A 24510-nucleotide genomic window follows, 5' to 3' on the forward strand; every position below is an offset into this window, starting at 1 on the left:
TAGAAACCCACGTGTTGATGAGTGAGTGCACATCACAAACCTTTTCCTTCTGCATATTACGTGGCCCAACCTTGCAGGATACCCTCCTCCCTCACATTGATTTTCCATGTAAGAAATGTTCAGCAGCTTGTAGGATGAAACCCAATATGCTCAGCAAGCTTGTTGTCAACTTCGAGGTGCACACCCTGAGGAACACAAAATAATGTGTAAGTCACTGGGATTTGGGGAGGCCTGGACCTGTAGCCTTGCTCAGGTTGATATGTCTCAGGAAGATCTCCTCTGAGCATCTCTGGTGTTCCCCTATGTTGGTCCAGCTCAGCCTCAGGGGTCCATAAGGACCTGCCCAGGGGCTCTGTGCAAGGGGCATACGAGCCCTGCCCAGCTGCACTGCATCTCTGCAGACCTCCCTGGCTCATTGCTCAGCTTCTCGCTGAGCTGGGCCATCTCTCTACCTCCTTTCCGTTTTCTGTCTTTATTAATAGCCTCGGTTGGGCCTTTCCTGTATTCTTCTGTGTTGCTCCAAACTCCTCTGTTCAGGCCATTGAATGTCTAAACTTTGCCATAAATACTGACTTAGCAAGAAATAAACTTTTTTACCAGTCCTTTGGCATTTCTTGATGTTTCTGTACCGCAGAATAAACCCATGTTTGTTCTGAAATCCAGAGTTTGGTTCTGAGTCAGACTGGTTCTGACTTTCACACTAGCTTTGGAAAATAAATCCAGTAACAAATCTCCTGTGGGTATCTTGCTCATAGCTGGTTGCAGTTTATGGCAGGGATTTCTTTGTTTTGTTTTGGAGGGCTTTTTTAGTATCTTCTGTAGCATTTTTTTCTTGGTGCATAGCACTGGGATCCTCCCCATTTCTTGGAGGTCCAGACAACATAAACCACCACCGCTGCTGAGCAGGGTGGATGAGTTAGCCCCATTGCTGTGGTCTTCATAGGATGCAGCCATCAGTGGGATCTCTGCATCACTTTGGTGGGAGTTAAGCCAAGCCTAAGACTTGTGTTGTCCTCGAAAGCAACGAAATTCACAGGGGATGCTCCAGTGCAGTGCTCTTCTTGTCACCTTACCCCAGTTCAAATTCAGGACTGCCCTGTCCCTGCTTTGGGGAGTTGGGCAGGTGTCCAGCCACAGGCAGTCCTGGCTGACATGAATTTGGGTAAGGTTCAAGTGGGAAGGAGACTACCTGAGCAACCTGACTTATAGATGCACTTAGGTAAAGAGCTCTGTCTTCCTTCTGAAGGGAGAAGATCATTTGCCCTCTCTGTGTACATTGGGAATTCCCATGGTTCATCAAATGAGATTTTTGTAAGATTGGCCTGAAACCTGCCTTTCTCCATTAGTCTAAATCCATGTCCCTTGGGAGTGTGTTTGAGAGCTGTTGGTAGAGGAGACAATTCCTGACACGGTGGGGCTTGTAAGTCCTCAGCCTTGTTCCTGCAGTTGTAATTACTTTCTCATAGTAGGGGAGTTAGCATAAGGCCAAGAGAAAGGGGTTTAAGCCAGGGCTTATGACTGGTGTCTTGGAAAAATGAAGAGGATTTTTGATTCTGTAGTTGATGCTGTGGTGACAAAATTGAAGCATGGGATTTAATAGCTGACTCAGTTAACTAAGTTTCTTAGCATGTATTTTCCCACCTTTTACACTGGGTTTTAGCTGGAGCTGATGAAGTACCAATCTCACTTGACCATACTGTAAATTGCTTTTAGCAATATTTTTGCCTACACGTTATTCTCAGCATACTATTGATGTTAGTGTGCGATGTATACTGCTGTTCCATTATTGCTATATGAGGCACTATTCATTGGAATGTGAATGCCTCAGTCCAGCATTGCATCTAAATAAAAGAACCTTTTCCATAATTAATGAAGAAACATTTAAAAACCCTGCTGCTGAAGCTGGGCTTAGTGGTGCAATGTGGATATCAGGCTGGGGCTTCTTGGAGCTACAGGATGCAGTCAGAGATGGAAGATGACATTCATCCTTGCTGGCTGTGTCCACATGAGTAAGTAATGCAGCCTGTAGATTTTCAAAGCAAAGCAATTGCTGCTGAGAATCTGATGTCTGCATGACAGATCTTACAGGGGAGGTTGTCCTGGACTAGCTGTTCCTGCAGGCTGAGCACCCATCAGGTGTTGGGATGCGTTACATATGCCCCTGCAACGTCCTCAGGTTTAGGTTTAGGTTCATCCCAGTAGTATCGGGTTTGTGCATGCCACGAGCTCTTTGCAGTGTGAACCAAAGCCTAATAAATGGGGCAACTGGGACATTCACTTTTAAAGTACTCTTATGCTCAGAACAGAAATGCTAATGGGCATTAAAGAGTTGAATGCAGGACTTATAGTAGTGATTTTAGTGCCTGGAGCCAAATGTGTTTGTAAAAGCATGGTCCGTCGTTGCCAGTGCCAGCGTTGTTACTCTGGGTTAGGTTGCCTGTCGTCTTCGGTTGGAGTGTGGCTCTGCAGGGACGTTCAAAGCTTCTTGGTGCTTGTCACAAGTGTTGGATTTCTTCCACTGGAGGCCCATTCAAGGTGAAGAACATGCCTTGTTACAGCTCGCCCAATGCTGCTTTATTTTAGTGCGTGCTTTTCTGTGTATGTGAATTAGGAGTAATCCAGCAGGTCCTATGGAAACATCCTACCTGTGGAGAGCATCATATTATCCAGGTGCCAAATTCTGAACGAGGATGATGACGCTGGGATGAAGGTGGGATGGCAGAGTGTGGCCTGAGGAAAATGGCTACAGCCAGTGGGAGCAACACTCAGAAGAGGAGGGTCAGGGACGGGTAATTGGAAAGAACAAGAGCATGAAAACGGTGGTGAACCAGCAATGTGAAACTTCTGCAAAGTAGGAAGTGGTGCCCATTGACTGGAGAAGAGCGAAGAGATACGTGAGTTTACCTATGAGAGACAAGCAGTTTTATTTGATAAGAGACACAGGGAAGGTGGGGGACCACTGGTTTTTTACTTCTAAGGTTAAAGGGAAGAACGGTAGCTGTCCTTTATCTTGATTTCGGCAAAGCTTTTGATGCGATGCCACTCAGGAAGTTGTTTACGAAGATGAGGACTAGTAGGAAACTGGCACAGTGGAAAAGGGACTTTTTAGTGAGAAGTCAGGGACTGGGAGAGGAAAACAGACACTGGTAGAGTGTCACCTTACCCCAGTTCAAAGTTCAGGACTGCCCTGTCCCTGCTTTGGGGAGGTGGGCAGGTGTCCAGCTGAAAGCAGTGGACTGAATACCCACTGGAGTTCTTGGTGGTTGCTCTTGGGATGCTCTTGTTGCATCTTCTGATGGTTCCTCTTGATGCAACAAGCAGAAGGGTGCCGATGGGATACACTGCTGCTCAGAGGGTATTCAGAGGTGAACAGTTTCAGACAGGGCAAGGGACTGCCTGTGTCTTTGGGGCTTGTGTTGCTTACCTGTGCAAAATGAAGGTTGAGAGGTTATGACTGATCTCTAAAGGTACGCTGGGATAACCACCCGAGTGGCAAAAGGCCATTCTTGGCACAAGATCATGTGAATGAACGCTGCATACTAAAGCATTTTGGCTGGAGAGCAGAGGAGTGTTCGTGGAGCTTTCTGACAGTGGAGATAATGCACCTAGAAATTTTAAGGGAAGGCCTGATGGTACATTGTGGTTGCCCGTGACCAACCGGTGCTAGACTTCATGGTGTAGAAAGCAAGAAATTCCTTCTAATGCTGTGTTCATGGTTCAGGTAATGCTGTGAGAAGGAGCTCTCTAGCCGTTCTCTAGAGGCAAGGACAATTTTGAAACAATGTACTTAATTTTTTTCAGAAATGGTAAGACAAAACTTGTGTACTCGGGCAGTGTCCAAGGACATAAATCTTGGAGGGACAGACTTCCTAACAGCACTGGTTCCACGGATGTCCTCAAGGAGCTGACCCCGCTGCTGGCCATGCTGGTTTGACCAATTGTAGCTTTTAATGAGGGCTATCACTGTCTGCGTTAGATGGATGCCTATGCAGATGGTCGAATTTGTAGGCTTGGTGAGTTGCACAGCAAAATCTTCCCATGGTGTAGCACTGCAAGATAGTGTCTCTCATGGCAAGAGAAACTCTGGAAGGATTTCCTAAGGGATCCCTCCACAGAGAGGGTTTGCTTTACCCTGCTGCTAATCGCATCCTAAGGTCCCAAGCAGGGGAGCTGCACCTGAATTGCTTGCACACTGAAGCTGCTGCACGTTGCTGTTTGGCCGTGCCAGCAGGTCCGTACATGGGAATAGTGCAGTTGCTGAAATGGGACCACGGCTGGAAACCCTGCCCCATGGTTTCATTAAACACCCCTGTCCTGCAGTGTTTCTGTTCTGAGTAGGACAGGGACGTTCAGGGAGCCCCACTCTGCTCTTGCTTCAGTTGTTGCAAATGCAAAATAGCTTGAGCCTTTGCCTCAGTGTAACCAGGTTAAATAGAACTCGATTCTACATGTCCTTTTTCCTAAGTATATCTGTTTTAGCCTGCACGGTAGTAGGCAACAGCAGCCTGTGCTAGTGCCTGTGGCTGGAGCTGGAGCTTAGATATGGGAAATGTCCCAGCGGGTCTGTTTGACTGCAAATGGCGTCACTGACTGCAGCATGTGGCCATGTTGTGCTCTAGGGACAGTAGCACGTGTGGTGCCTTATTCTGGGATGTAATATTCACTTCTTAGTTCACCCCGAGACTTAAAAAACATATATAAGTACGTGTCTCTGTATATCTGTCTTTTTCTTTTTTTTTAATTCCCAGCCCAGGAAAACCGCTCTGAAATCTGAAAGATGGGCTTTGTTCATTCCTTGTGCTAAGCCTAGGTGAAATGCTGAAGGAGACCTTTTGCCATATAAAAAGGTGGAAAGTGGGAAGATTAATTTGTTGAAATGTAACAGGGCTGTAGCAGTGTACCTGTGCAGTGATGGTGCTCTGGGGTATATCCTGGTCCAGGTAATGATGGCAGCATCTTTCTTGCAGGCCCAAACACGAAGATGGAGTGTCAGAAAATTATCAATTTTGGAAACCAGCTTCTTCGCAGGAAAAACGTGGACTGCACTCGAGAAGACAGTCGGCTCTCGCGATGCCTCAACACATTTGACTTAGTGGCTCTGGGTGTAGGCAGCACTTTGGGTGCAGGTGTCTATGTATTGGCTGGAGCCGTGGCACGGGAGAACGCAGGACCTGCCATCGTTATCTCCTTCTTGATTGCTGCCTTAGCTTCAGTGCTGGCTGGACTCTGCTATGGAGAATTCGGTGCTCGAGTTCCTAAGACGGGATCAGCTTATCTCTACAGCTACGTGACCGTGGGTGAGCTGTGGGCTTTCATCACAGGGTGGAATTTAATCCTCTCCTATGTTATCGGTAAGTACGGTGGGTGCGCTGCGAGACCCTAGTGTCAGACTGGGACGGCAGCCCAGTTTGTAAGATCAGCCTTGTTTGGGCACATGCGTTACTGTTACAGAATAGGTGCTGCACTCTTGCACTCACCGAGGACTTCAGGACCCGTCTGTGGGGCATGTTGTTGTTGGCTCCTGTCAGTTGACAAGGTGAGTGGTGTGCTGTGGGCTGAGAGTTTGTCCTGAAGCTGGATTATTGCTGCTACAGCTTCTTTTGAATCTCTGCGTCATCCCTGTGGCATCCCCTGACTGCTGCACGCTTGCCAGGGAGCAAAAGTGTGTCCTCTCTGCCGAGAAAGAAGCCGCTGACGGAAGGATGCTTTTACACAGCAGCATCTGTACTCCCGGCTAATGAAGGATTAATTCCTGGTCCCTTTGAGACGTGTTTAAAGTATCTGGAGATCAGAGTTTTGTTTCGTGAATGGCTGCAGGATTAAGTTTAGGATGATCTGCTGGTTCACAGTCCCTGAAACGTCCAAATCAAATCCCTTCTAAGCTCTTGACTCCCACTAGGTGAGGCCTTGGATCAAGCTCAGACCATGCAGTGTACAACTCAGCTGATACATTAAAACTAAGCCACACTTTCCTAATTAAGGATTCGTGTCTTTTCAAGCACATTCTGGGCATGCTGCTTGTCATCATGCCTGTAATTAAGGCTGCAACCAACTTGCCAGTTGAGAGCGGAGACTTACTAGTTAAAATGAAAACCAATGTTATGCTAAATTAATGAAGGAAGAGGGTTTTTTTAAATGCATTTTATGGGATGTGTAAGTGCTACCTTGGAGATTAGTTTCCATGGTGCTGGGGAGGCTAAGATCTTATCAAGAACAATATAGTGATATAGCAGCTGCTTGTCTGAGATTGTGCTGGTTCTGCTCTGTGTGCTACCTGAAACCTTTTCCTCCTCCTCCTTTTTTTCCTTTTTTTTTCTTTTTTTTTTTCTTTTTTTTTTTCTTTAATAAGAAATGAGAGGATGAAAAGCCAGAGTCAATTAAACTCATCTCCTTAGGAAATCTGAGTCCTGCGGTTCTTTTATGAATCAGGTTCACTGCAAGGAGGGGATAAAAATAGTTTTTAAAAAAGTAAGCATATAATTTCCTCCAGACTTCTAAAATAGACTCTGCTTAGGCTACATGTAGAAAAATTGAACAGATTTCTTGGTGATTTATCTTCTGTTCCAGAAATGCAATGATAAATAGTCTCCTCCATGCTCCTCGTGTAGTTAGTTATGTGGCCATTCCCACTATGATACTGGACCACCAACATGACCGATGTAGCTGTGGATGCTGTCCCAAAATCTGATTCTGCAAATGCACAATGAAAAGATTTATATACTGAAAGTTACACTCCCTGGACCTGGGCTGAGGCTGGTATTTCTGAATATTTTTTTTTTCCCCTCCTCTCATAATGGCTTTTGAACCACTGCCTCAGTTTATATTTCAGAGTTGGCTGCTCAGTATATTATCATGAGGCAGAAAATTCAGTAAAAAATAAGTAGATGTTATCCATGAATGTGTTCAAACACAACTTTGTTACTTTTAATTCAGTCCTGTGACAAAAATGCATGTTTGCAACTGGCTTCCTCGTAATTTGGAAGGAAGGGTGGCCAAGCAGGAAAAACAACTGGGGGAGGATGTGAGCTGTAGCAGGTCTCTCTTTTTTAGTTTCACCCCTCCTTTCCCCATGCTAATTGCCCCTCTGTGAGCAAGGACAGCTCCCAGCAGCTTCAGGGGTGTGGAGGAGAAAGATATGTTGGCAGGCACATGCTGCAATTCAGAGCCAGGGGTTGAGAGGGGCAGAAAGCCAATTTTTTTCTTAGTCATGCTGCAGAAAATACCAGGTAGTGCCACTGAACGCAGGCAGATTGGTGGGAGCTTGCATCTGTAAGGGGTTCAGCCAGCTTGGTTGCTTTCACGCTGAGGTTCTCAGACATCTGTTCAGAAAGTATCGTGGGGGTGGAAAAAGAAATCTTGGGGTCCTGGGATGGGTGGCCAATAGCTTGTAATTAATTGAAGTGATTTGGTTTGGGGTAAGACAGGTGTGGGGCCTTCGAAGTGGGTGATGAGCAAAAATGGGTGTGCAACTGATCGGTTGTCGTCTAGGCAGAAGGAAGAGGTATCCGGGACCTGGATCTGGAGTGAACTTCCTTCTGGGATCACGTGGGTTTGCAGAACCATGCCAGATTGTGGGAAGCATTTCAGGAACTGGAAGCTGGTGGGAGCTGGTAATATGATGAGTAACAGCATCCCTGCTGAGAAGCCGCTGCTGGAGTTTTCTGGGGCACGCAGTGACCTCCTGGCCTGTGCCTGCTCCTGCAGCGAGCCCTGTATCTGAGCTCAGCAGCAATCCTGGGAGCTGGGCGCTGCGGGCAGGAGCCGGCTCGATCTGGTGAGGTTATGCTGACCCAGAACTAGTAAATCCTCCTGGATACAAGCTGAGTGGCTTTGCACCGTGCTCTCTAGCAACAGTAGGATATTATCCAGGTGTCTGCAATGTTGGAAGAATGTCAGATTCCCCCTGCTCCCTCAAGGCTGTTGGTTACAGAGAGTTTGGGATAAACAGCTGACAGTTACGTGGAACTGGCATTCAAGCAACTGGCATCTAATGTGACACGTGCAGGAGCTCGTTGTTCCTGTCCTAGAACATGATATATTAGAGCCAGGACAAAAAAAAAAAAAAAAAAGGCACTAAAGAAATAGTCTTTTCCCTCAACTTGTGCCAAAGTTAAGCTGAAAAATTGTAATGTGGTATACAATACCTTTTGGAGTTTTTCAAGATTAAATTAACGGCACTGATCTCCCACCTCTTTAAAAGCATTCGCACTGCGTGCTTTGCTCTCTCAGTGAACAGAAGAGTCTCCAAACAGGTCTGTTCTGCAGCTTATTTTCATACTTTTGCAAAGCTGGATTTGGGGGGTGAGTGTTCCCAGATTTGCTGCAGGTGCTGCCTGCCGCTGCTGCAGAGGATTTAGCTGTAGGTGAGCATGGCCATTATTCGACACGATTGCAGGTGCTGGAGTCGGGACCTGAACACCTGCCCACGGGTGAGGGTGTCAGGACAAACTGTTCTAGGTAGAAGGGGGCCCCTGACGGCATCCTCTGAGGAACTGCTCTGCAAACCAAAACCAAACCAACCTCTTTTTTTTTTTTTTTTTTTTTTAATTAGGTCATTATGTACGGTAACAATTCTATCATGCAATTAGATGCTGTTATATATAGTGTGCTGTGTAAGACATTGAGACCGTAACGATAGCCACTTTAACGCAGGAGAGGGAGAAGTTGCCTGTTGCCCAAACCTACTTATTTTACACAATGCTGTCGCTGTCTGGTGGTAGCTCTTCGTTGTTACTATTTCAGTTCTCTGAAATGACTGTTCTGGCCCAGACAACATCCTGACTTGGTCATTCTGAGACCCCAGGTTCAGTCCTTACCCCGGCAAGCCGCGCGTGCTTTGGTGCTCTTGGGAACCCCAGCAAACAGCGGCCCTGGAGGGACAAGTCTAAGGGTGCTGCAGGCAGGAGTCCTGCCGCTCGCTGGGATCGTCACCGTGCAATAGGCTGACTTGTTCTCAGATAACCTGTAAAGTATACGTGAGTCTTTATTGCCCTCGCATGCTCTAGCACCCAGCAGACCTGCACGTTGCTGCAGTGCAGAGCTTACAGAGCTGGGCGAGTGTTGTGGTCCAGGCTCTGGTGCTCCAGCGTCGCGCTGTCGGAGGCAGGCTGGCTTCTCGAAGGTCCTTCTGCCTGGGCTGCGGTCACCTGGCTGGGGCTGCCAGGGATTTCTGCTGGTATGGGAAGAAACTCGGACCCCTCTAGTAGCAGAAATCACCACGTTTGGGGGGATGTTCAGGCTGCTGGGAGCGTAAGGAAAAAGTCAGAGACCCACCGACCTGTGTGTGTCGCCATCAAAGCAGATGCCAGGCGTGAATACAGGCTGCGGGCTGGATCTGCAGAGGAAAGGCTGCTCCCAGCACCCGGGGAGCGCATGCAAGGCTGCTTTGAGGCCCTCCACGGCAAAAAGCTGTGCAAAGTGCCCCCTGTTTGGAACGTGTGCCAGCCATGAAGAGTGATCTGCATCCTTTCTGTCCTCCGGCAGGAACATCGAGCGTGGCCAGAGCCTGGAGCGCGACGTTCGATGAAATCATAGGCCAGCACATTGAAGACTTTTGTAAAAAATACATGACGATGGATGCTCCCGGAGTGCTAGCAAAATACCCAGACATCTTCGCCGTGGTGATAATCATCATCCTAACAGGTAAAACCTTGGAGAGGTTTGTGAGTCTTGGATGTCCTTCTTCTGTAATTTCATTGTTTGCTTTTGGAATAGGCACAAAGTCCAGATTTGTTTTGGACAACATATTAAAGACTCTTTCTTTGCTACAAGTGTTGGATTGACCTATATAGCTGCTGTGGAGTTAGCACAGAGCATAGCCTGTTTACAAGGTTTTTAATTAGAGGGGAGTAGTCTCAATATTTTTTGAGCCACTTTTAAAACCTTCAATCAAATTTTATATAAGGAAGAAAAGAAAAGATGACTTGTTATCCTCAATCAGGTACAGAAGTTTAATCCTTCCCTCCACAAATCCTATTACACAAGAATTTCATTCTGTTGCTCTATCAACCTTATTCCCCCTTTGATAATCTGCCAATTTTTGGTGCCTTGAGCCAGCAAAGTGAGAAAAAAAAACCACGGACTCAATCCCGTAACAATCTCGTGTACTACTGTTTTTGAGTTTCTTTTTTTAAATTACATATGGGCTTCGGTTTGCAGCAGTGAATGCAAGAGTCTGGAGAAATAAATGTGTGATAAACAGTCAGGACCTCTTTTTTCCTAAAAGTGTGCCAAGGCTTTGATCAGAATTTGTAAAAGTTTTGAAAATTTGTAAAATTAAAATCCTTCTGAACTTTTACCTCTATTCCAAATGGATCTTGCAAAGCATTGCCAAATTTAGACAAATCTAAAAAATTACGCCTCTTGTGTACCCCTCTGTGGTTTCGAGAATGCAGAAGCTGCAGTGTCACCCTGACAAGGTTATACCAACGTTTCGGACTCTGATCAGGATGGTCATCTTACGGAGTGAGCTGTGCTCACAGGGACAGGCGTCATAAGCAAGGGATGCTTTGGCAATATGGGTTTGCGTTTGGATCTAGGACTATATCGAGGACTGCTGAAGTCAATAGCAGCCCTCTGTTTTCAGGACTACATCTGAATGGGAGAGAACATTTTCCTCTTTGTTCATTTGTATATAATAGGAATTTCTTTAGATTCAAATTGGAATCTGGTCTTTCACCTCAGATACGATTTACAAAATTTAGGACTCCTCACTTTAGCACTACCGAGGCGTAAAATTATACAGATTACCGATGACTTTATTCCCCTGCATGGAGCAAATTCCCTGGGTTTTAATAAAAAAATGTAAACCCATTCTTTTCTACAAAAAGCTGCTGAATGAGCAGCTTTAGTGCCAAATATAAGCACTACAAGTTTATTTCTGCTTGCACTGTCCTGAGCTTCAGATTTCTACAAGGTAACTTACTAGTTTTCCTAGGCAGGTATGCAGTTTTATCAAATACTTCCCTGATGTGGCCGTCTCAGCTTAATTCCTGTTTTAAAAGGAGGAAAGCTGAGTGCACAGGATGGTCCCCCCTCCTTGAAGTGCCTTAGAATAGCAGTAAGGACACCCTGTTGTGCTTCTGTTCTCCCTCAGGCCCATGTGAAGTTTTTTACCTTCTCCCTCAGCTGCTGCCTTAGATTTGGGGTAAATGTTTGGGTTCTTGAAAACCAGGCACCTGAAAAGCAAATGTGAGTTACCAGAGCTTGTTGTTCTGAGAAGCTGAGCTATGCCTCAGTGAGATGCTGGTTGCCAAAGCCTGTAAATGTGCTCTTCTTCAGATGGATGCTCTTAAGACCACAGGCTGAAATCCTACTCTTGCTGAACTCACTGGCAAAGCTCCCACTGATTTAAATTGGAGCAGGATTCCCGAGATGCCGCATTCTTCTGTGTCTTCAGCACTAGAAGTAGCTGTCCTCCTGGATTCGGTCCCTGCTCATGTTTTCCCCTGCTTCTGAGGAAAGTTGAATGTTGTCCATAACTTCTGCATGTGGCCAAGACCTCTAAGGCAATGTTCCTTCATGAAAAGCCACCCGGGATGCTTTCTTCAGGTCTCTGAATGGAGTTGGAGGCTGTGTCTAGGTGGCAGAGCGCTGCGCCATGAGGTGACCAGAGCTGGCCTTGAAAGCGCTAGAAGCAGTTTAGCAAAGCACTTTACCAGGGGTGAATGCCAAATGGGCATGCTGGGTGGGAAGCTGTGTCACATCCCACAGTAGTAATGTCTGTCTGGGCTGGAGTCCTCCTCCTCCTCCTCCTCCTGGGTGAGTTAATCCTGACCTACCTGAGCTACTTGGCTTTGTGGAGAAATGAGGTGTGATAAGCTGGGCAGAGCACAGCACGAACAGAGCTGGGCTACCTCTGCAAGTCCCCAGCATCTGCTACCTGCCCCCAGCGCCTGCTACCTGACTGCCTATCTGCCTTTTTTTTTTTTCTTCCCCAGGGCTTTTAATTTTTGGCGTGAAGGAATCTGCCCTGGTGAATAAAGTGTTCACCTGCATCAACATCCTCGTCCTCGGCTTCGTCATGGTCTCTGGCTTCGTGAAAGGGTCTGTTAAAAACTGGCAGCTGACTGAAAAGGACATTTACATCACCAACCACAGTATTTACAGAGAGAAGTAGGTTGGATCTTTTCTTCTCAGCTCTGAAATTGATGCATTTTCAATGGCAAGTTTATAGGGGGGGTTGTGGAGTGATTTGAAAATGGGATGGCTCCCTCCTTTGCCAAATACCTTGGAGGCAAAGCTGGTTTCGGTGGGCATTTGTTGAAAGCAGACTGTGGTGATGGGCTGTAACTGGTAGGAGGTAGGCTGGGTCAACATGGGCCCTGCTGCAGAACTGACTGTTTCCAGCCTCCTGACCAATACAGCATCCAAATTTGAGAGAAGAGAGCTTTTTAGACAACTGCCTACTCAAGGCTACACCAGGCTGGCTCTGGTGCCTCTGCGAAGCCATGACCAAGTATAGCTCTGTAGTTTCTTTGGACACTTGGGCAATATCCTTGAGGCACCGTTGTGCCTTTTGGAGACATTGTCCCAAATGCCTCAGTAAAATGAAGGCAAGTTGCAGGTTATTTCAATGCATTGCAGCAACCATATCGCAAATCCATTTTTAGTGACATTTTGCTACTTGGCCAAAATCCTGTCTTCCTATACAAGATCAAAATTAAGGCGCTTACAAGGGTTGCCAGTGATACAAGGCTGTTCAATTTTTGCTTCAGACTGTACAACACAGAATGAGGGCCTTTAAATTTCTCCACATATATCAGCTCAGTCCTGGATTGCTATCTAAACCCTTTATGCTGGCCTGCAAGGAAGCACAGTTTGGCTTTGGAGAGATTTGGAGAGATTCATAAATGTTGCATGGATCAAGTTTGGCTTGTGTACAAGCTGCTTATTGAGCCTCTCAAATTTGAGCAAAATTCAGCCTGCTGCGAATAAATTGCTTCTATAGGAAAGGTCCCCCCTTCTTCCCTATTGCTATTCCCATGCAAGGAGCAATTAGTGCAGTAGCTTCAAAGTGTATCTGTAGCACTTTGACCTGTAGCACTTACTATTTTTGTTAAATCTGTCTGGGGTTTACTTTACTTTATCATTATTTCCAGCACAATCCACATTTGGGTTGTGCTATTTCTGCAAATAACAGGCCAGTTTTCATCTAAGTCTCAACAGAGCTTCTACAAGAGAGTTCAGACGCTTACACCTGATAAAGCTTGCAGATTTGGGATTTACTTTAATTGCCTTAATTCATCTTTACAAAGGCTTTTCCCTGAAAAAGTGACCTAAGTCACTTGAACTGAAGGGTATGTTATACATGACTCAACACAGGCCCATGGATCTGGGGTCCTGATCCAGAGTGCACTGGGATTAGTACGTGTCTGTCCGTTGACTTTAATGAACTTTGGATGAAGCTCAGCAAAGCATTTGGTGTGTCAAGGATGCAGGCTCATCTCCTCCCTCAGGGTCGCAAGCACGGTTTGGGAATGAGCTTGGCACAGGGAATTTTGAAGCTGAGAATGGAGGATTGGGTGGATTTTAGACAGTCATGGCACCCTGCATTGCTCTCTGATGTCTATTCACCTACACTTTATCAGAGTCCCTTTTAGGTGGAAAGTGGATGGTTTACATGTTTTTCAGTCTTCAGCTTTCAGAATTACATGTTGCGCTTTTTCTAAAGCTTATGTTTAAAAGAGTACATATATCTACACACATGCAGTAATGTTAGCATGAATATTAAAATTCCTCTCCTATTTTCTCCCTGTCTTGGCCAAGACATTTTTATCCACCCCCAAAACCAGGTGGTGGGAATAAACCATGAACCATTTTTATTCTGTGCATTCTCCAGACTGTTGCAGGCCAGTCCACAGCTCAGCAGTGGGTAGGGCTTAGTGTTTTGCCTGGTGCTTGTATGCTAGCGTGTGAAAGGGAGAGCGTGTTCCTTCGAACTTTGGCTTTGGATTTTGTTATGAGCTATATGAATAGTTTTGTTACTCCCACCTAGGCAGGATGACTTCTAACCCAGTGCCATGCCTTTTAGTCAGACACAGGAAGAATTGCTCTACGGTGTTGGAGGGTTTATGCCCTATGGATGGAAAGGAGTCCTCTCAGGGGCAGCCACGTGTTTTTATGCTTTCGTGGGATTTGACTGTATTGCTACTACAGGTAAGAGGGAAGATGTCTTCATTCTGGTTATGAACCTTGTTGCTGGTAGACTGGCTTTCAGTAATGTTGCACAGCACAGATAATGAGTAATTCAGGTCACTGCATTCATCAGCCCTCTGATCCTCAGCCCAAAATACACTTTTGACTCAGCTGCTCCTAATAGTCAAAGTGCTGAGTATGTCCCTGTCCCTGGGTGCCTGAGTGTTGACTTCTAGCTGCTGTGGCAGGCAGCTAGACCGTGTAACCCACAAAACAAGCTTTCTCCCTTCTTCTTTGCCTGCAGGGCCCAATCTCATGGATGGTCACTGATGACACTAACCAGGTCAGACTCCACAGAAAACATGTCCAGCTTTACCAATTAGGCAAACAGGAAAGGCCCAGGTTCAGATGCCTTGTACAACTGGTGAAGTTTGAACCTCTAACTCCAGATGATGCTTTAAACAACAGTTCTTTCTGGAGCAGGGTTCTTTGGTGCCTTCAGCTGAAGAAGCTCCACTGGCTTAGTGTATTTAAAGAGCCAGAGAAAGAGGGAGCCTCTGGGGAGTCATCTGTAGCCTAAAGCTGTGCCTCAAAATCAGGGGGAGTTTTTATCTCCAAAGATTCAGAGATCTCCTTCTGAGAGAGCAGCCATCAGCATTATCATATTTCTCTTGGCTAAGAAGAATCTTAATTCCCTGGAGAAAGGAAGGATTATCCTAAATTTCACATTTGGCAAGAACTGAGTTGCTTCAAAGCTGGAGCAGAGGGAGGAGGAGATCATCACAAAGACAGATAAAGCAGTACTGCCTCTTGTTCCAAGGAGTTTGAGAAGTGCTGGCTCCATTACTCCAGCCAGCCCTAGGGCCTCTCCTTGGAGGAGAAACACATTCATCTGCCTTTGACTTACAGGTGTATAGGTCTCTGCTTATTGGTTCATCCTCCTGAAATGCCAAACCTCAGGAGCTCTTGCTTTCAGAGAAGCACAACTTTGTAGGACAGAGAAGGCTCAAAGTTGTTTCTTAATTAATCCCTGCCTGAATTTTGAGGATTTTTTTTTTTTTTTTTTTTTTTCACACATTCGTCCCAACTTGGTTGTTGAAAATTTTCTGTAAAAACTAGAGGGGGAGTCCATTTTCTAGGAGGGATTTTCAAAGATCCATATGATTTCCAGGTGCTGTGCAAAGTCTGCCTTTCCCTGGAACTAGGCTGCTCTGGTGCTGTGTTCGCTGTGTAGTAGTTCTGGTGGAGATGCTAACTGAAATGGTCACCCAAGTATTTGCCCTACAACTGCACAATCATTTCTTGTCCCATCATTTGTGATCATTTAACTCTTCCTGGGGCTGCACTATCAGTGGGATAGCAGGAGTAATTGGAAGTAAAAATAATCCTTTTTGGGGAAAGGAATATTTTTAATACAGATTGTTTCTGTGCCTGAGTTTACAAGGCCTCCACAAATGTTTGTCAGAAGGTGTGACAGGAGCAGCAGAAGTGGGAGCAAACAGGCTCTGGTATGCAAAGGGGATGGGGCAGGCCATCAGCAGCATCATGGTCAAACAGTGCTTCACTGCCCATGAAGCCTTTGAAAGCCCTGGCCAGTGTGCCCCAGGTTGGGATAAAGTTTTTGCTCATCGTTTAGCTGCTATTTCAATTTCTTTCTTCTAGGTGAGGAGGTAAAAAACCCCCAGAAGGCCATTCCTATTGGCATCGTGGCATCTCTGCTCATCTGCTTCGTGGCTTATTTTGGCGTGTCAGCTGCCCTGACGCTCATGATGCCTTACTACCAGCTGGATACCAATAGCCCTTTACCCAATGCCTTTAAATATGTGGATTGGGACGGAGCCAATTATGCAGTGGCTGTCGGTTCCTTGTGTGCGCTTTCTACGAGGTGAGACACTGCTCTTCCTTTGCGCGTCTCTCAAGGCAAACATGTATCTCTGGCTCCTTTAAAAAATGGTGCATGTCAGGGCTTTCCTTTCGCTGTGTTCCCCTGGGTCAAGGGAGCCGAGACCAGGGATGAAATTCAGAGCTATTGACTTCAAAAGGACCAGGATTTCATCCTGTGATAGATTTCAGAGATGCGCATGACCAGTATCACTTCAGAACTCCCATCTTAGCAGCAGACCCAGCAGGTGCATCTCTGGAATATAAATCTGGATTGAGTGAGTAAGTCATGGAGGCAACTCTGCAGTGCAAGCACGGTTTGTGTGCAAGACATCCTGGCCTTCTGGGTGGAGAGCAGACTTGTGTCAGGTAGTGCAGGGTGCATATTCTGGAGCATATGGGGCTTACCATATCCAGGGCTGTCTGTCTGCAGGTTGCCTGCAGGACAGCCATCTGGATGGGAGGCAGGGCAGACTGGAGGCAGAATGTGTCATCTTCTCCTGCACTCTGGAGGCCTGTTGTTTCAGATCAACTTAGAGTTATTCAATTAGTTGAGCAACTCATGGAGGCTCATGGAAGTTACAGCTCTTTTGCTACCTGAAAGTCAGGCTGTTCATGCCCCATGGCTAAGTTTGGGTATCCAGACTCTTAGAGCTGCACCTCAGTTGCCAGTTATCAGTAACATGGGTGTGTGGAGGGAGCCCTTGAAGAAGAAGCTGAAGTGAATGAAAGCCACCTGTTCTGTGTTTGTACTGCCATAAACTTGCTTTCATTTGTGTGCCTGCGCTCAGTAGGAGGTGATATAAGTAGATTATTTCCCCCTTCTGTGTCCTCAGTCTCCTCGGCTCCATGTTTCCAATGCCTCGAATAATTTATGCTATGGCAGAAGATGGACTTCTCTTTAAATTTTTGGCTAAAGTCAACGAGAAGAGAAAAACTCCAGTAATTGCAACAGTGACATCAGGGGCCGTTGCAGGTAAGATCCGAAGACTTGCACGAATGTGTGGAAAGGAGACATAAGCTCATCCTAGGGGCAGATAAGTCCGCCTGACTCTAGCCCACTTACTAATCGGATGTATTGCACAGCACGACATCCCAGAGGGTGCCCTGGGTTTCCGGGTCATGCCCTGGAGGGGGGTGGGCGAGCATGAATGGCTTGCTCTGTGCCTGTCCCTCTTTCTCAGAGTTCATTGCTGCCATCCTGTCTCACGCCAAGAATTGTCTTCATTTGCTCGCTGGGTGCTCTGCTGGCCTTAAAAATAATTAACCCCCTGCAAGGTGGCAGCCAGTGGTGCCCCACCATCCTTGTGGCTGTTGGCCTGGCTTGGCTGAAGACACCACACTGCCTGTGGATAGCAGCTTGGCAGAAGACCTCAGAGCAACCGGAGACAGGCAGATGGCCCCTGTGGCACTGGCATTTGTTAATCAGTTAGTCACAGCTGGCAGCCATCCTGTTCTCCCCTTCCTTCTCCTGGCCCCCAGGAATACAGGAATTAAACCTCCCAGATGGCAAGGATGAGCGTCTTGCCCTCTTCTTGCAGCCGCCCCCTTCCTCACGATGCCTAGCAAAGAGGAGAGCCTTGCTGCTTCCTCTGTACCTTCTGCTGCAAAGGCAGGATGAGCTGTTATTACAAGAACGTGCCACCTTTGGTGGGGAGTTGCTGCTGGACTGCAGCCGTGAGCTCTGAGCTCCTGTGAAGGGGCTCAGCTACTGCCGCTGGGACTTGTGGAGCCTCCTCACAGCTGCTTCTCTCACACCTTCCTCTTCAGGTGTCCCTGGGTCCAGACCGGGGGGAAAAACCAGCCAGATAAAGTAAAAAAAAAAAAAAAGTGCTTTGCAGTCCCTTCAGGTCTTCTCCGAGTGGTCTGTAGCGCCTAGGACCAAAATGCACATGAAGCTGCAGGGACAGTACTTACCAGCTGAGCTTGAAGGTTGGGTTGGTGGTTGGGCTCCAGGTGGTGCGTGGAGGGACGGGCTGGGCCAGGCTTAGCTCTGAGATCCCTGCGCTCTCATACGACCGGTGGCGTCACCTGGATGTCTGACTGTGGTGTCTGTCCTCTGCTTACTTGCTGCTGCTTCTGAAGGCCTTTAGACAAAGTTCTGTACAACCAGGGGTTGCCTGGAGCATGGCAGTCTATACCTCATTCTGGAAACCCCCACAATGAAGCATGCTACCTCAAGATGCCCTCCTTGATGCTTGCACCAGCCTGGTTTTGCCCCAGCTGAGCTGAGACACTGGAGCGGCGTGCTGCCCATCCTCTGTTCCCTCTAGCTACTTCCAGGAGATAATTGTCACCTTAGGGGTGCTGCGGCTGGGCCAGGGGACTCCAACAACGAGGCTGTGGCTTAAACACCTGCTTATTGCTGGTAGTTGGGTGAACATACCCATATGAGACAAACAGGCTGGCATTTACTGTAGTAAATGGTTCCTCTAGTTCCAGCTAGTGAGGCTGAGCTGGGACAGCCTGCGAGACTCGGGGTATTCATGCACCAACTCCTGCCTCTCCTCATCTCAGGGCAGCTCGAGCTCCCTGCCAAGTCCTGAGCAACAGTCATACGTGTGCTGCATCATCATTAATGCTCCTGAGATGCACATGTTCTGCCGTGTTACTGATTTTTTTTCTTTCCTCTCTCATCTTCCTCTCTTTCTACAGCTGTTATGGCCTTTCTCTTCGACTTGAAAGACCTTGTGGATCTCATGTCCATCGGGACTCTCCTGGCTTACTCCTTGGTGGCAGCCTGTGTGTTGGTACTGAGGTATGGATGTAGAAACAGCTTCTCTTGTATCACACAGACGTGAATCCACACAGCGATCAGATGCCCTCGTAGCTTCCATGGACCCAGTAAAACTGTGAACATCTCCAGCTATAAGCACGTGAAGAACTTGTTTCTTTAAGCTCATGGGGGATTGTGTTAGGTGGATCTGCAAGGGTGTCCTCTGAACTTGGTTAACCCTTGGTCCGTGCTGCTCCTGATGTGGTCAACAGTGAATGCCCTGGGAGATACGCCAACGGGTAGGGATGAGAGAAGAGGGGTCCTGGATGCCTGCGTCATCATCACTCTTGTTCCCACTGGGGATATAGTTTCAGGTCATCTTTACTTTTGAAAGGGGGTTCAAGATAAAGCTAGCAGCAGCAAAAAAGCTGAGCAAGTGTTTCACGGATCAGTGCCTTAGTGCGTGTCTTTTAGAAATGCTGAGTTCCCATAGCTTTCCTAACCTAAGCTGAAAATTGAGTATCTTCATTGCTTGGCACCTCACGGACGACAGCACTCTACCCATGAGGACTGTATTTTGAAGATTGTGTTACTGAAAAATAGCTTTGTGTTCAATGATTTATTCAGTCTAGTGGAGGCTTTTTACCTGCTCACACCATTGAACTAAGAACTGTCTTGCAGCAGGTGAAGGGCCAACACTGTGCTGTAATACAGTTGCTCTGAGCCTGTGCTGTCCACCCTGTCCCTTGAAAATTCTTGATGATTTTCCTTGCCCTTCTTACTTTCCCTCTGATTTCTCACTCCCCTCTTCTCCATACAGCTGTAAATGTTTTCTTTATTTATTTTTGCAAGCTGCTGTACCCATTGTATGACATCTTCCCCATCGCAGATTTGCAGAGCTGACAGCCTGTCTTGTAGCAGCCTGGGCAGTGATTTGGCTGCTTCACTGGCTGCCTAATGAAGTAGCAGCTGAATTGTTTCCCAAGCTGTAAGGTCCTGCCACTAATACCCTGCTGTGGCTGGAGCCAAAGATTTCACTGCATTTCTCAATTTGCAGTGTTTCACAAATGCCCTTATTGCAAACACATACCCACAGGAGTGATTTTAAGGTGTCTTTCAAAATGGCCCTCTCCTTTATTCAGGCTTGTGGCTGAGTGTCAAGGGCAAAACCTTCTGTAAAGGAGAGCTGAGGCTGGAAGAGTGTTTTTTCTTCATAGAGCCACACGGCTGTGCATCAGGACCCTCTTGGATGAAGTGCTGTCCACGCATGCAACAAAAATATTACCATTCTTCGTTCACCTCTTCCTTCCCTATGTGGCAGCAGACAATCTAGCAGAAGAGATGGGTATGGAGGAGAATGGGGCACCAGGAAAGTCACCGCAGGGTGCAATCAGCAGCTGCTGGGGTGCAATACCTGTTGAGCTGTTAGCTTAGCCACCTTCATGCCAAAATGCAAGAGCTGAACTGCCACAGATAACCTGATGGCCCAGTAATGACCGTCTGTCTGTCCCCCTGCCACTTCTGTCTCTGGTCCTCACTGCTATCACTCCGTCCTGTTTTGGTGACATGGATGATAGGGTTATTGAAGAGCACTGTTCAGTTTAAAACACTGACATTACAACAGAGCTGTAAGTGATAATAGCTGACCATATTTGCTCATGTTATGATGATGTTATTCCTCAGATTTCTCCCTGAAACAGAGGGGTGTAGATGTTATGTGTGCCTGTTCTGGTGCTATAGTGATCTGGGGTGCAGCCATGGCTATCTGTGTGGCTTTTAAACAAACAGTAACCTGCACCAAACCAATATGCTCTTTGTTTCGTTTCCCTTTTCCTAGGTATCAGCCAGAGCAGCCTAATTTGGCATACCAGATGGCTAGGACAACAGAGGAGACAGATAACAATGAGTCTGTGAGCACCAGTGAGTCGCAGGCTGGATTTCTGCCAGAGGAAGAGGAGAAGTGCTCCCTCAAAGCTATATTGTGTCCCCCAAATTCAGACCCTTCCAAATTCTCTGGCTCGGTCGTCAACGTCTCCACCTTCATCATTGGTAAGCACTGGGCAGTGTGGCTCTGGGGCAGTGAGCCAGCTGGCGGGTAGGTCCTTGTACTCAACATGGTGGGAAAGCTCATCTCGTTGCTGTGATTTTGATGTGCTCTTGTAATGGCCAAAATAACTGAAGATTTACAGATTAAATTTATGACTTGAAAAGAAATCCAGAGATGGGGTACGTGTCGGTATAGGGGGAAGGGCATATCTTACATATCTCTTACAGTTAGCTTTTTCACATGTTGCTGTTTTGTTTGCCGAGCTTTCAGATTCTGCTTTGCCTGCTTGTGGTTTTGGTTTTTTTCCCCCGTTCCTAAAAAAAGAATCAGTAAGCTTTTCTGTTTGTTCACAGGTTTCCTCATTGTGGGTAGCTGTATCTTGACTGCCCTTGAGCCAAGCATTCTGATAAAGGCTGTATGGATTATTGCTGCCATCCTTGTTCTCGTTGTCAGCTTCATTATATGGAAACAACCTGAAAGCAAAACCAAGCTCTCCTTTAAGGTGAGTGTCCTGGGAGGTGTAGCTAGAAAAGAGCTGTTGGGGAGATGTTTGGAGGAGGAAGTGTGTTGTTGGCCTGTGTCAGAAGGGGGACTTGGCCAAATGGACACACAGAGAATATGGGCATGATGTGAACTCTTCCATGCAGGGCTGCCAATAGAGCTGATGGTTTGAGCTCTACAGCTAGCGTGGCTGTAACCTCTCGTAGTCTCCACTCATTGCATAAAGGGATGTCCTACCAGAGCCAAGACCAGCCTCTGAGCATGGTTTCCTCTTGGGGTCTAACCTCAAATGTCAGCGTAGGTGCTCTGCTGCAAAGGGCAGTATGGCAGAAGAAGCGTTGTGGCAAGCCTGCTGCCCAGCAGTGCCCTGTGGGCAGAAGGAGATTTGGCACAGAAAGAGGGCCTGAAGGGGTTAGCTGAGAGGTTGGAGGTGGGAATCAGAAGGAGAAGCCACATGGTCAGATCAGAGGTGACCATAGAGGACTTGGAAAGAAATGTAAATGATGCTGGAGTCCAGGAGAAGCTGGGAGGGCAGAACCTGCTGCAGAGATGTGGCCAGAAGGGAAGGGCAGGACAGTGCTTTTGGAACCAAATGGTTATAGGATATGGAAGAGACAGAGACCAGAGGAAAGGGGGATGGTTTTGAAGGGCCATGTCACATTGTGGATACAGGAGAGAGAACCCAAGAAGCAAGCTTGTGTGTGAGCATCAAAGGGGTACCCACTAAAAGGCTCTAAGAAAGTGCACTCTCATGTCCTACTTAGTCCCCATGGAGACTAAGGGATGACCATTCTCTCTTTAACAGCCCTAAGTATGAAGAACTCTGTCATTTTCCTGCCCTGTCCAACCACACCATCCTTTCTATATTAAACAAACAGTGGGATGTTTTGGTTTTTTCCCCAGTACAGTCCTGCAAGTCATGTTTTATCATATTGATTTCAGGCTATTTCCCCAGCTTATTAAATTAGTTTTGAATTCTAATCCCATCCTCCAAACTGCTCTCATTTTTACTGCTCTTCAATTACAGTTTTTCAGTAAATTCTGTGATTTTAATAATTTAATGAACCAGTGTTGCCCAAGGTAGTGTTTGCAGCTCATCTTGGGGTTATGGTCCCAGAACTGGAAACAGAAATGTCCAGGAGCAGAAAACTTCGGAACTGTAGTCTAGACTGTATTTTCTGAACTTGCTTCTGAGGAGGTCTCTTTGCCTGACACTCAGGATACTTCATCTCCTTTTTTTTCCCCTCAGCCACTACCCTGTCTGAGGAAAAAAAAAATTAGACCTGTCACTGCTAAATCTGTAATGGCTGTTTCTTATCTCCTTGTTGTCATTTAGACATTTACAACCTGACTATTAGTGATTTTTCTCCAAAGTCTCTGGGAATCCAAGGCTGACTGGTTTGTTCCCCAGTTGTTTTTCTATATTTCTTTTTAATAGGTAATTTGTCTCCCTTCTCCAGTCTTTGGAGACCTTACCAGTCTACCAAGAGCTCTCAGAGATGCCTATTAATAGTTCAGAGATCACTTCTGCAATCTCTGGGTACATAACTCACCCACCTAGGGAAATTTCATTTGTCCCTACTGACTTGACAAAACCTAATTTAGAAAAATATTCTTCTGTTTTCTAATTTGTGTGCCCATCCCCTTTCTCTAATGACGTGAACAGCTGCTCACCATAAATTTGGGGTTTTTTTGTGAAGCTTAAATCAAGAAAAGCCTACATTTCAGCCTGTTTCTTTTCGTAAGTCTCCTTTTTCCTTAGGAGTGAAATTCATGTGCCTCTTGGTTTTACCATATTCACAAACCTTTCTACTGTTATAATTTGTCCTTCCTGATTTTGTCTTTACATGCCTGTGCTATTCTTTATATTCTGATTCTTGAATTTTGGCTTTACTGTCTTATTCTTCTTTGTATCTCAGATCATTAAGGCATTCTTGGTACAGCTGCACTCGTCTCTTACAATATTTCCTGTTTTTCTTCTGCTCTGGGAAAATTTGCTCTATATTGCTTCATTACCTCGGTACCTGCTGGATGAAGTTCCTCGGGTCCCTCCTCTGACATTCCCCTTACCTTCTTCTCCTGGTCTTCAGTAGGTGCCTGTCGTGATGCAGTCCTTGGTTTTCCTTCTCTCTCCTTTGCCCCACAAGTATTTAGTATTGCTGCTAAAATTTGCCTCTTGCCTCCTTCCAGACCACTAAAAGAGGACAACCATTCTTAAAACAGGTGAACAACATTGTTCACATCCCTCTCCCACAGTGGATTGGTGTCCTTCATTTTGGTCTAACCTTGCCTTTTCTCACATCTGGCAGCTGAAGAGTTGGTAACAGCCGTCACTTCCCGTTCACAAGGGATGCGATGTTCTTGCCTGCCCATTGATCTGCCCTGTTGATGCAATGTATCTGTCTTTCTTTTTCAGGTACCTCTTTTGCCCCTTCTTCCTGTTGTGAGTATTTTTGTGAACGTTTACCTCATGATGCAGCTAGACCTAGGCACGTGGATACGGTTTGCAGTCTGGATGCTCATAGGTGAGTGTGAGAGAGTAATAAAATGCTATGTTTAAAGTCACTAGATTTTGTTAACCATAAATATATTGTAGCATTCCAGGGAGGGATTCTGTACTCTCATCATCCTTGGTCAATCTCAGTGACTTAAATGAAGCCATTTAGGCAGTGTGTCTCAAGCCTTGTTTTAAATTCAAGGGTCGTGAAGCCTTTGTGAGGACAAAACAACAACCCACGAACCATCTTATGGGTCTTGTTGCCAACAAGAAAGCGCACAACATTTCTTGTTGACTGGCCTTGAATTGCAGTCCAGGTGGTGGGTCTTGTGCTTCTGAAGCTGGAGGAACTGAACTGCATCCCAAGGTGCTCCCAGTAGCCATGTGGGGAAGGCTGAATTGTCTGAAATGCCTAGGGAATTTGTTACGATGAAAACAAGTAAGACTAGCATCAGTTGTGGATGTATTTTACTGAGATGGAGGCTGTAGGCACACAAACGGAGAGAGAAAGCTCTCTGCAGAATGGACTGTAATGAACTCGCTGGAAAGCATGACAAGTTTATTCTATTATCAGCCTCCCCCTGTTTGGGGCCTGGGTGGGTTGTGTTTTAAAGACTAGTGCCTGTGTTAATGGCTTTTTTGCTACGGAAGGTAGTGGCTGTCCGCTAGAAGCTAGCTATCAGGATGGCTGGACTTATCCCTGGTATAACCTGTGTCGATCGGTGTTAGTAG

General features: G+C 46.5%; 1 protein-coding gene across 4 annotated transcripts in view; it reads left to right on the forward strand.

Moving 5' to 3' along the window:
• The window catches only part of SLC7A1 (solute carrier family 7 member 1), a 52699-nt gene that overhangs the window by 18675 nt on the left and 9514 nt on the right, over positions 1 to 24510 (forward strand). For all 4 annotated transcript variants that reach the window (XM_049823291.1, XM_049823293.1, XM_049823290.1 and 1 more), the window contains exons 2-11: positions 4968 to 5351; positions 9484 to 9642; positions 11940 to 12114; positions 14033 to 14157; positions 15799 to 16021; positions 16854 to 16993; positions 18673 to 18775; positions 20571 to 20782; positions 21134 to 21282; positions 23698 to 23806. In XM_049823291.1, the coding sequence (XP_049679248.1) occupies positions 4982 to 5351; positions 9484 to 9642; positions 11940 to 12114; positions 14033 to 14157; positions 15799 to 16021; positions 16854 to 16993; positions 18673 to 18775; positions 20571 to 20782; positions 21134 to 21282; positions 23698 to 23806 (1765 nt within the window). In that variant the 5' untranslated portion in view covers positions 4968 to 4981. The remainder of the gene's footprint in view (positions 1 to 4967; positions 5352 to 9483; positions 9643 to 11939; positions 12115 to 14032; positions 14158 to 15798; positions 16022 to 16853; positions 16994 to 18672; positions 18776 to 20570; positions 20783 to 21133; positions 21283 to 23697; positions 23807 to 24510) is intronic.

Source organism: Accipiter gentilis, chromosome 19, assembly GCF_929443795.1.
Source record: "Accipiter gentilis chromosome 19, bAccGen1.1, whole genome shotgun sequence".
Lineage (NCBI taxonomy): Eukaryota > Metazoa > Chordata > Aves > Accipitriformes > Accipitridae > Astur > Astur gentilis.